Below are 12,244 nucleotides of genomic sequence, written 5' to 3' on the forward strand. Positions count from 1 at the left end.
TTTGTGTGACACACCATAGAAGAGTGAGCCATTGTTTTTAGCCAGCTGACTCCTGGGCTAGTGACCCTAACAACCAGACTCTGTTACTGTGATTGTCCTGTAGCTGATGCTGCAGCAGGGCGAAGCCATGCACTGCCCTCAGTGCCAGATTGTGGTACAGAAGAAGGATGGCTGTGATTGGATCCGCTGCACCGTCTGCCACACAGAGATCTGCTGGGTTACCAAAGGGCCACGCTGGGGCCCTGGAGTGAGTCCTGGGCCCTGGGGGGCAGGGAAAGGGGCTTCCAAGGCCCAGGAAATTTGGTGGATAGAGTCCTGGGAAAGCCAGCGTGCCCATATGACCTTTGCAGAAGTCATATCCTAGGAAGTCCAGGCCTGATTGACCTTTAAATGGGTGTGCCCTTGTGTTTCTAAGACTGATAGGCCCTTGGAGTGGGTAGGCCTTGAGGGGATCTGTGTGCTCTGTATGCAGCTGGATTTTAGCAAATGCTGTGTTGTACAGAGCTGCCCCCAACTGTCCCCAGCATCCCTAAGTAAATACTTGAGATAGGCAGAGAGGAAGCCACCTTGTCATAGCCCTTGCTTCATTCCTGTTCCTCCTTGCTAGCTTGGTTGTCTTCCCTAAAGTTCTCTCCTCCCTCTGCTAATCAGGGCGTTGGGGATACCAGTGGGGGCTGCCGCTGCCGGCTGAATGGAATCCCCTGCCACCCCAGCTGTCAGAACTGTCACTGAGGAGCCCCTGAGGAGATCCTGGCCATGACAGCACTGCCACCAGGCCACCAGGGCAAAACGAACCCTCAGGGAACTGACCTTCCCAGCAGACATCCCCAGCCCCCACCTCCCATCCTGCCCCAGCACCGCAGGCCCATCCCAGCATAGATCAGGGATGGCATGGATGTGGATTCCTGGGGCAGCCTGGGATGGGAAACTGTTACCTCCCTGGGCTACCAAAAGGCCATCACTGGGGAGGAAGCAGAGGGTCTGCATGACTCTTCATGGTGTGAGTTCGTTCCAGTGCCTTTGTTTCCTTGGTAACTTTTGGCCAGGCTTTGGCAGAAAACACCTCCAGTCCCCCACTCTGCTGCTGTTGGTACCACTGCCTGGTTCTTCGTTTAACCATGCTTTGGATAGCCGACAACAGTCACCCACATCCTGGCCATCGACCACCTATAAGCCTATAGCTCACAGGGCATCATTACCTTGTACCAGTCACAGAGATGGGTCTTTCCTTTTTTCCCCCGCTGCCAGGGTTTATAGACCAACTTCCAGCATAGTTGAGTGGGAGGCTCCTCACATGTACTGGGCTCCTGGATTACTGAGGGAAGAGAGGGGCCCTCTGCCTGGGGTAAAGCACCTTGGACCTGTGTGTTGACATTAAAGTTTTCTTTGGGGAACAGGAAGCTGTCATCTTTAAGTATACACATATGTGCCAGCTCATCTAGGGCAACCCTTAGAAATACCTCTAATAATCAAGAAGGTTTTTTTCTAACTTAACCCTAAATATGCCTCAATGCAATTTTTTCCATCCCATCCCTAGTCCCACGTTTTGGGGCCACATAGAACAAGGGAAGTGCTTTGCTCATGATCCCAGAGCAAGGTAACAGTATAGTTGTATCAAGGCTCTTGCCTTTTCTACATAACACTTTCTCCTCCTCCCTTCTCCTCCTCTTACCAAAGGGGACATGTTTTGCTCTGATCATTGTCTATTATAGTGGCTGATATTAACATAGTACAGTGGTTTGTTTATAACATTCTAAGAAGCAAAAGTCTTCCATGACCACAGTATCTCTGACTAGTGGTCCTTCAGCTTGTACTTAGACTCCTAAGGAAGTCCGTTGCACTTCTAGACAGCTCTAACACTTGTTCTTCATGTGAGGCTGAAATTTGCCACCTGCCCGCTGCTCTTCATTCTGCCCTCTTCCACAAGGTGTTATTGTTGAGTCATTTTCAGTCATGTCCAACACTTCCTGACCTTTAAGGGGTTTTCTTAGCAAAGACACTGTAGCGGTTTGTCATTTCCTTCTCCAGATGAGGAACCAAGGCAAACCAGGTTAAGTGACTTGCCCAGGGTCACACAGCCCAAGGTTGGATTTGAACTCATCAACATGAGTCTTCCTTCTAAGCCCAGTGCTTTATCCATTGGGCCACCTTGCTTGTGCTCATCCACAAGACAGCACTTCAAAATGCTTAAAGATAGATATGAGCACTTTCCACCCCCTTCCCCCAGTCCAGTCTCTCTTCTAAGCTAAATAGTTCCTTCAGCTGGTACTTGTTACGTGGCATGGTTTCTAGTGTAGTAAGAAAATGAATACCCCCATGTAATGGTGGGGTAAAGAGAGTATGTCTTACATATAAAGTAGTGTGGGGGGGAGCTGCCCCAAGTAAAGCTCATGTGTCATGTCTCATTGTTTTAACTTCTCTACCCACCTTGTGTGTGACCCCGAAGGAGAACACACTCCCCCTGTAGTTTCAAATACCTTTGCTATATGTAATGGTTGTTTAAAAGTCAGAATAATAAAACTCCATGAGAGGCATCATGTGTATTAATGGGTAGAGAAATCAGGATGACCTGCATTCAAGTCCTTCCTCTGACGCATGAGTTAGTAACCCTGAGTTAGCCATTTATTTTAACCTGTCAGTTGCAGAGTGGATGCTACCTGCATTGATAGAGGGAGTTCCTTTTGCTATGGAAATCACTATTCTGGTCCCCCAGAAATGCAAAAAGTAAATACACCAACACTGCTCAGGTCATCCATCTCTGTGTATGGGGTGTTCAGGGAGGACTGACACCTCTGGTGTGGGTGTCCATCTTCACCCAGCTCTCACCTTTGGCTCCAAGAAGCCATAGCATGAGTAGTGGCCACACCCTAGTAAAACTGCCTTGGTAGATGGACTAAACCAGGTTGAGGATAACCGACTGGCTCCAAACCCCTTGGTGAGATAGTGGGGTGTCTACTCCAATCAGGTGAAGACTCCCCTGGTGGAATGAGTAAATGAGAACAATTTGTTCCACTGGGCACAAAGGTAGCTGAAGCAGGCTCTGTGGAGCGCTTAGAGCTTGGTCAGACATCAAAGATGCCAAGGTCATCCCTACATCCTGGGCCATCGCCAGTCCTGACTTTTTGACCCTGAGAGAGAGGGTGAGGCTGATGACTTTGTGCAGCTTTGCCTCACCTAAGTCCAGTTCATTCAAAAGTCAAGACATCACCTGCCATGTCATTGGTCCTCTTTGAAAACTAAGGACAAACAACCATCTATCTCTGCCTAACAGCAACAGCTCCATCAATAGACAGACTCAGAACTTTACTTTCACCAAGGGAATGAAGGCGTCAGCTGAGTTGAGCATATTCCCCACCAAAGGCATAGTCATAGAATGATGGGATGTACTGTCTCACAGCGCCCCAGGTGGTAGATTAAAATGGGTCACCAAATGTCAAAGACAGAAAGGACCCAGTACACCCCCAAATTCATAACATTTTTTTGTGTCTGTAAAAACCTACAAGCAAAGTAGATTCTCATCAGTTGGCAGATACTAAACAAGTTATGGTACATTTATTTAACAGAATCATCTTGCATTATAAGGAATTAGGAATATGAAGACTTTAGAGAAGCTTGGAAAAACTCATCTGAACTACTGTAGAGTGATGCAGACAGAAGCGGTAAAATCATATAGACAGTGATGACAATAGAAATGGAATGAAAAATAATCGAAACTGCATACTATAATTAAAATGGCCTCGTTGGACCCCAGAAAATGTTGGGAAAATCCTTCTCTTCTTTGCACAAATTGGGGAATATCACACATACTGGTGTGAGCTGTTCTTTCTTTCCTTTTGGCCTTACCTCCCTCCTACCCACTCACTCTCACAAATTGCAAGAAAGAAAAACAAAATTCTTCTCACACTTATGCATAGGCCAGGAAAACATCCTCACGCTGACTCTGTCCAAAAATATTGGTCTCACTGTACATCTTGAGTCCAGCGTCTCTCTACCAGGAAGTGGGCAGAACATTTTCTTCATTGACCATAGTGCCTACAGCTTTCAAAGTTATTGGTCTTTACAATGGTGTTATTGTATAAATCGCTCTCCTGGTTCTGCTCTTTGCCCTCTGCATCAGTTCCTCCAAGTCTTCCCAGGTTTCTTTTCAACCATTCCTTGTCATTTTTTTTTTATAGCCACATAATATTTATACCATAACTTGTTTAGTCATTTCCAAATTGATGGGCACCCCCTTAGTTTCCAGAACTGCACTACTTTCCCTCCTTTTTCTTTTAAAATCTCTGTCTCTATTAAACAAGAGTTGGCTTTTTGGAATGGTACCTACTGAGAAAAGGTGGTGTAAAAACAAAACAAACCCTTTTTTCCCTTTTAAATGACCTGGGATTTCCTGTGTAAAGAACACCTAGTGAGGAAATTTCTCAGCCTCTTCAGCCAGTTATGTGGTGCACTTTGGATATAAAGACACTTCTTCCAGCCTGAGACCAGCCCTTAAATCATTACCTCATTCCATCTCTCAGAAACAAAATATATGAATAAAATTGTGATTTAAAAAAATAATGCAATGGCTCTCTGGGAGGGGGAGAGGGAAAACTATGGTGATATAAAAATACTTCAATAGAAACATTTTTAAACAGAATGCAGTGAAATCATAAAATAATTAAATCAAGAAAACTCACATATTTTGATATGTGAATAAAACTTAAAAAATAAAGTAGTTCACGTGCAGGTTCTGGGTCAGGAGCATTTTTCTCCAAGATTTCCCTGGAATCTCTCAATTTTTCTCTAGACAGAATGGGAGAGAGAGAGGAGAAAAAGGGGGGAGTAGAAGAGAGAAAAATAGGGGGAACGATGAAGAAAGAGAGAAGGGGAAGAGAGAAAGACCCCTACAGACAGAGCCCACCCCTTCAACAGTCAAGATGAGGCTTGCCTAGCAGGCTGCGAGCCCACTGTTCTCCAGCCTGGCCCCCAGAGCAGGCTACAGATGTTTTTAAAAACCCTCTTTTTGAGTGACAAAGACCTGCTGGTTCCCAGGAAAAATCCACCTGTCAGGACTTCCGGTCCCCAGCTGGCACATGGAAATCCAGGGAAGGAGGAGGAAAGATCTGAGTCCCTGCCTCAACTGCCTTCCTCTAGGTGTGCTCTCCTTACTGATAAGAGGAACTAGGGAATCCCCATTCCTCCCTGATTTTCACATTCTGCCATCAGACACCAGCAAAGCCAACCCTAGGACAAGTGGGAGAAGAAAAAAGATGTCCTGCCTGTCTTCCCCACTGCTTCAATCTACCCCTCCGCCTTGTGCCCAGCCCTTTTCTCTCAGGGAAGATTCTGAAATCAATTACATTGATACTTCATGAGGAATTCCATCACTCTTCTTTCCGACTGACTGGTTGCTCATTCATTCAACTAACCAACTTACACTTAACTTAAAAAGGCAGCAAGAAACAGTGGAATGACAAAAGTCAATATTCTTTTTGGGTTCAAGTTGAACTCCAGCAAAGTTGTTAGCTCCAGGACAAGTAATTTAACCTCTGAACCTCAGTTTTCTCTTCTGTAAATGGGAATAATAAACATTGGGGGGGGGGGAAGGTGAAAGAGGAGGGGGCTCTGCTTTTATGTTCTGTGAACCAAAACACTATCCAAACGCATCAATTCTTCAAGTGTGGGAACCAGCCCAAATCACGTCCTAACCAAAATTTAGTAGATTAGTTTGTCTGAGGCTCCAGACCAGACAAAACCAGTGACTCAGAATCTTAGGAATCTTCCTGACTCCACATTCATAATTATTTACTGCCTCTCACTGTAGTAATGAGTGATTCTACTGTGGCAATGAGGGAACTGTGCATTGAAAGGCTTCATCCTGCTGCTGGAATTCTGGTCCCCAGGGAACAGGTAGGAGTAGTTTTCCAGGCCATGAAGTCATGCTGTCTTCAGCTTTGGATGTGAGGTCGCAGGGGAAAGATCACACAAAATATGAGGGGTGATCTTTTCCGCGTTCCATCAGCTCTGCTACAAGGGAATTTCCAAACCAGATCAGGGCTGAAGAAGTGGTAATTAGGAGCTCAGAGCAGAAGCAGAAAACTGCCACGTTTTATGAAAGAGGAAGGGGATGTGGCTGAACCTCAAGGGCTGGGGGTGGGGGAAGGAGAAAGAAGAAACAAAACCAGAGTGAAAGCAATCCTTCCTGGTTGAGATCAGAGTGCATTCCCGTGCCAGCTGTTCCTGTCTTTCATCCTCCTCCAGACTTACAGTGCTAGGTCTTTTTTTCTTTTTTAAGAACTTAGAGACACTGGGAGGAAAAGTAAAGCTGATTCATTTTCCTATTGTGTTTATCTAACAACTACTTAATGAGATTAATTTTGCAAATATCATTATAGCCATTTCACAGAGAAGGAAACAGACCTAGGGAGGGGAAATAATTTCCCCACAGCCATCGGACTGGTTTGTGGAAGAATTGGTCTTGGACCCCTGGGTGCCAGGCTGCCAGACTCAAGACTTTTCAGACTGTACCACAAGCTGTGTTCAGTGTGACATTTAAGAGGCACAGAAAAGATTGAGGCCATGAAACCAGAGCAGTCCTTTTCAGCTTTCTCCCATGCCATAACCCATTTTATCAATGCTCTAGTTCTAAGGCAGGACATTCAAGGAAAACAGCGACTTTTTTAAAAAGAGTAGTTTTTATTGATCTTTTTTTACATCACTGTAATTTCCCCCACAATTCCCCTCACCCTGCCAGAGAGCCATCCCGTATAACAACGCTTTGGAAAGACAAACTAAGAAAAAGAAGAGGAAAGAAATCAGCGTAACTGGTCAATACATTAAAAAAAAAAATCTGAAAACGTGCAATGGCTGACACTTTTTGGCCCTTCCATCTCTGCAAGGGGATGGGATATTTTCTCATATTTCTTCTTTTAACTCATACTTGTTCTTTGTAAATTCTTTCTATTCATTTGGGGTTTTTTGGTACATGGTTGTTCTATCCATTTACATTGTTGTAATCATCATGGAGATTGTTTTCTCAGTTCTGCTTACTTCACTCGAGTCAGTTCATACAGATCTTTCCATGCTGATCTCTCTGTTCATCTCATTTGTCACTTCTTACAACACAGTAAGATTTCATTACACTCATGTACCACAATTTGGTTTGCCATTTCCCGTTGATGGGCATCTACTTTATTTCCAATTCTTTGCTATCACAAAAAGTACTGCTTATGCCTGACTAATGTGTAAATATGTTTAATAGGATTGTACATGTATAGCCTATATCAGATTGCTTGCCATCTTGGGACAGGGGGAGGGGAAGGAGGGAGAAAAAAATTCGTAACTCAAAATCTTATAAACATGAGCATTGAAAACTTAAAAAACAAAATCAGGATGTAAGGAATAAATGGTCATTGTGAAGATGCCAGTGACCTGAAAAGAAAAAAAGTACTGTTTACAAATATTTTGGTAGATTAGGGAACTTTCTTTTTATCGGTGGCTTCCTTGAGGTAAAAGCCTAGTGATGGAATCTCTGAGTTAAAAAGTATGCTTTCCAAATTGCTTGTACTAATTCACAGCCCTACCAACAATACACTAGTGTGCTTACTTTCCTACAATCCCTCCAACATTAACTACTGCCATCTTTGCCAGTTTGAAGGGGGGAAGGTGAAACCTCAGGGTTTTTATTTTATTTTTTATTAGTATTAGTGATGTGGTGCTTTCTTTCCTATGGTTAATAGTTTGCAGTTTTTCTTTTGAGAACTATTCATTCATCTTTCCACCATTTATTTATTGGGGAATGGCTTGTATATATGTTATATTTATTTGTATGTATATATATATTATAATGTTAATTGTATAGCTTAGACACTAAACCCTATCAGAAAAATATGATACAAAGATTTTTTCCCCCATTCTCATTTCCCTTCTTAAGTTCATCAATCTTGTTTGTACAGATTTTCAGTTTTATTAAAACCAAGTTTTTTTGTATCTTTTGCAATTGCTTCTATTCTTTATTTGGTTAAGAACACATCTCCTACCTGTACCCATGAGAGGTATATGATCGGCTTTTCTTCTGATTTTGTTTATAGTGTGACCTTAAGTAAAGATCTATTTTGAATATATTGTAGAATATAGTGTAAGGTGTTGGTCTAAGCCTAATTTCTGCCAGACTGCTTTCCAGTTTTCCCAGCAGTTTTTGTAAGACAGGAAGTATTTACCTTTTCTTCTGATTTATCAAAGCCTGGGTTATTGAATTCCATTGCTTCTGAGTCTCCCGTGTCTAGTTTTTTCCATTGATCTGCTTCTGTTTTTTAACTAATACCAAATGATGACTGTTGCTTTATAATAGAGTTTGAGGTCTGGAAGTGAACAGACTACTTTTAATTATTAGAGACACCTATGTGTTAATACAGATCACTGGAATGAGCAAAAAGAATACATCCCATTGATTTTGACCCTCATTCCATTCTGTAATACAGGGAAACTTGCCATGGGGAAGAGTGTATGGACTTCCAACTTGGAGAGAGTTTCCCAGTTTTGTTGTAGTCAGGGAGCTATGCTTGGAACCCTAGCTAGCTTCCCAAGACACTAATGAACCACACATAGAGATAAATGTGCCAATATGAAGCTTTAAGGCTTCTGATATATCTGATACCCCACTATCCTAAGGTGGGGTACTTGCTTTCAGTCAGTCTCAAATTCTTCCTCTGTAAAATGAGGACCTTGACTGAGATAATCAGTCTTACTGGAGACATGGATTTATACCTCTCGCATTTTGGAGGTAGTATAGTACAGTGCATAGGACACTGGACTTGCCATTAGAAGGATCTGGGTTCCAATTCTGTCTCAGAGTGTGACTCTGGCCAAATCACAACTTCTTTCTGCCTCTGTATCCTAAGCTTTAAAACACAGGGGTTGGACTTAATGACCTTTAAGATCCCTTCCAGCTCTAAATCTATGATCTCTTAAGGTCCACCTTTAAACTTGGGTGATACGGTTCAGTAGAAATAGAGATTCAAGTCCCAGTTTTGGCACTAACTGGCTATGTCATCTTAGGCAAGTCACTTGGCACCTCAGTTTACCCATCTGTAGAATGGGACTAAATAATACATTACCTCCTTCATAGGGTTGTAATGATGAAAGTGCTCTGAAACTATACAGATATATCTGTGAGCAATGATTCTTACTGAGATAGTTGTTTGGACAGATTCTGAAGCAGTACTTTGGATACTGTTCCATTCTCTTCCTACTTTAGGACTAATATGGGGCCTCTTGAGTCTAGATTACATGTAGAAAATCAACTTGGTCATTCTTCACAGAATGAAAAGGGAACCTTGGAGGGAGGCAAGGCTAGAAAACAATTCATGTGAAAAAAAAAAGGAATTCTAAAATCAATGAATACCCGGTGTGACAGCCAAAAAAAATCAATACACTCTTAAACTGCGTTAATAGAGTGGTATCCAGAACAAGGGAACTGAAGGGCATAGTGTACTCTGCCCTGATTTGAACCCATATGGATTACTGTGTTCAGTTCTGGGTACCACATTTTAGAGAGGTAATTTATAAACTAGCACATTCAGAGGGAAACTAGTATGATGATGTGACTAGAGACTATGTCAAATGAAGATTAGGTGAAGGAAACTGACATCCTTAAAATGAGAAAAGTAGTCTTGGGGGCGGGGGTAAGGGGGATAGATGGGGGAGTTTCAGGGTGGGGTGGTAGAAATGGTTGTTCTTAAGTATTTAAAAAGCTGCAATTCAGAAGAGGGTTCAGACTCATTCTTCTTGGCCCCAGAGAACAGAACAGGATTAATATGGGTAGAAGTTCTGGAGGCAGATTTTGTCTCAACATAAGGAAAAAGATTTTCTAATCCTAGTTTGATGAGCTGCCTCTTAAGAAAACAGGTTCCCCCCACTTCTCCAGAGGTCTTCAATTAGATGCCAATAACTACTCGTCATAAATACTGCAGAGGAGATTTGTACTCAGATATTAACTAGATCAGAGGCTCCCAATCTAGGGAATGCAGGATATATATATATATATATATATATATATATATATATATATATATATATATATTCCCTGCTCCTCTCCCACCCCAAGAAGAATAAGAATTTTGTCAAAGGAATATCAGTAAATAACTATATCATCCTGTTGGAATATTAATGAAAAATTGGGGAACTGGAGAGAGAACAAGTGAGGAGTTCAGGAAAGGCTGGGGAAGGGTGGGGGAGATGCATCACAGTGCATCTGAAAATGAGACATTTGAAGGAGTAATTCCTACTGACCAAAACCAAACAAATGAAATTAGAACACAAAACCCTTTTCATACTGAATGAGGAAAGAAATCAGTGATGAAGACCCAATTAAAGATGGGCTATATCAGAGGTTCCCAAATTTATCCCAAATCTACTGCCCCCTTTAAAAAAATTACTCGACATCCTCCCCACCTTGGAAATCTACTTTCTTTAACCCTTTAATGTTTTTTAAAAATTGTCATTTTAAAAAAATATAAAATATTTTTTCTAAAAAAAATACATCCCAAATTTAATAATTTATTGTAAATTGGGGGAGGGCTTTCTGCATTGTCATTTCGATGATGCAATATTGCATCATGTTACCTTGTAGTATGGCATTGTAAACAGGTCATTACATGCATATATTTCTAAGGACACATGCTTGACTTCCCAACAACCCGCCCTGCCAACGCTTGTTACTACAACTTTAACTGTTACACAACAGATAAAATATATATGTTTTTTTCAAATTTTTCTTCTCTTCTTTCCTTATGCTTTCATCCCCTCCTTATTTTTATTTAACTCCTCCCACTTGTACCTAAGGCCACTTCTGCCCCCTTGGATTCTTTCAGTGCCCCCCCAGAGGCAGTATCACCCACTTTGGGAACCTATGAAATGATTTTTGCAATGACCAGAAACTCCAAATTGATTTCTAATCAATGAAGTTACAAAATTTTTAGTGCAATCTTGGAAGATATACCATTCTTGTTAAATGTTCTCACAAGACTTTAATTCTGCTTATGTAACATCTCAATGAATCAGGATTCTCAGACCTGTTCTAAATCAAATTCAAAGCAGAAACAAAATGGAAGCTAAATGGGCCTCCCTGCAAACCCTACCAAGAATGAAAACGTTGGTTGATAGAAGACAGAATCAAGATTCTCACTACTTTGATTGTATTCTGATAAAATATCTAATGATTTGATACTAAAAAATGTCATGTACTAAATAGTTTAATGAAAAAATAATCTTTTATTTCTTATGTGTATGTATGGTAAACTAAAATTAATCTCTGCATAATGAATAGGATATATGGCCATGTTTACTGAAAGTCAAGGGATACAGAGACCAAAAAGGTTGAGAACCCCCGAATTATCTGGTCTTTGAGATCCTTCCAGCTGAGATTCTACAATTTTGAGTCAAGCTTCCAGCCAGTAACTAAGACATAAACCTCTACTTTGATAACAGGAATAGATTTTTAACCTGAAGGAGCTACACTGATCTCACCTCATCTACCACAACTCTGGGCCTTCTTCCTTCAAGACTACAATTCAGGTATCCAGGGCTAACATGAAAGTCACTAGCCTGAAAAACAAACACTCGGTAAGCCTACAAGCAAGTTCATCTGCTCTAAGATGTCACTATTCAACATTCAGCTGTAATCATAATAGCTAACATTTGTACAGCACTTACTATGTGCCAGGCCCTGTGTTAAGTGCATACAATATTATCTTACAATAATTATATTGTCTTACAATAATCTTAGGAGGTAGGTGCTATTATTATCCCCATTTTATAGATGTCGAAAGTGAGGCAAATGGAAATTAAGTGACTTGTTCAGGGTCACACAGCCAATGTCTGAGGTTGTTCTGAACTCAGGTCTTTCCCCGAACTCCAGGCCCCAGTGCTCTATTCTTTGAGTTACCCAGCTGTTCTACTCTGCAGGCTGGAGGCCAGGAGATAAAACTAATCTAAAGCCCCTGCCAAAGACTTCATAAAACATACACTGAATAATTTGGACTTTAGAAGCCTGGCATTAGGTTATTCGATGGTACAAGTTATGAAAGCAGGAAAGGTAGGAGGAGAGAAAGGGATGACATAATAATAAAAATACTATTTCTGTGTTGCGTTACTACTTACAAAGCATTTTACAATACTTTGTTTGATCCTAACCAACTACCCTATAAGGCAGGCAGGATTATCTGCCTCATGGCTCATTATCTTTATTTTACAGAGAAAACATGCC

The 12,244-nt window shown here is 41.6% G+C and overlaps 1 protein-coding gene across 3 annotated transcripts in view; it reads left to right on the top strand.

Annotated features, from left to right (window-relative positions):
* The window catches only part of RBCK1 (RANBP2-type and C3HC4-type zinc finger containing 1), a 33,520-nt gene extending 21,919 nt beyond the window's left edge, over nucleotides 1-11,601 (top strand). For 2 of the 3 annotated variants that reach the window (XM_072631669.1, XM_072631670.1), the window contains exons 12-13: nucleotides 104-247; nucleotides 652-1,394. In XM_072631669.1, coding sequence (XP_072487770.1) covers nucleotides 104-247; nucleotides 652-732 — 225 coding nt within the window. In that variant the 3' untranslated portion in view covers nucleotides 733-1,394. Of the gene's footprint in view, nucleotides 1-103; nucleotides 248-651; nucleotides 1,395-11,466 lie in introns of those variants that run through there. The other variant, XM_072631671.1, reaches the window with a different exon arrangement.
* Nucleotides 11,602-12,244: the final 643 nt, after the last annotated feature.

Source organism: Notamacropus eugenii, chromosome 1 (genome assembly GCF_028372415.1).
Source record: "Notamacropus eugenii isolate mMacEug1 chromosome 1, mMacEug1.pri_v2, whole genome shotgun sequence".
NCBI classification, from domain to species: Eukaryota; Metazoa; Chordata; class Mammalia; order Diprotodontia; family Macropodidae; genus Notamacropus; species Notamacropus eugenii.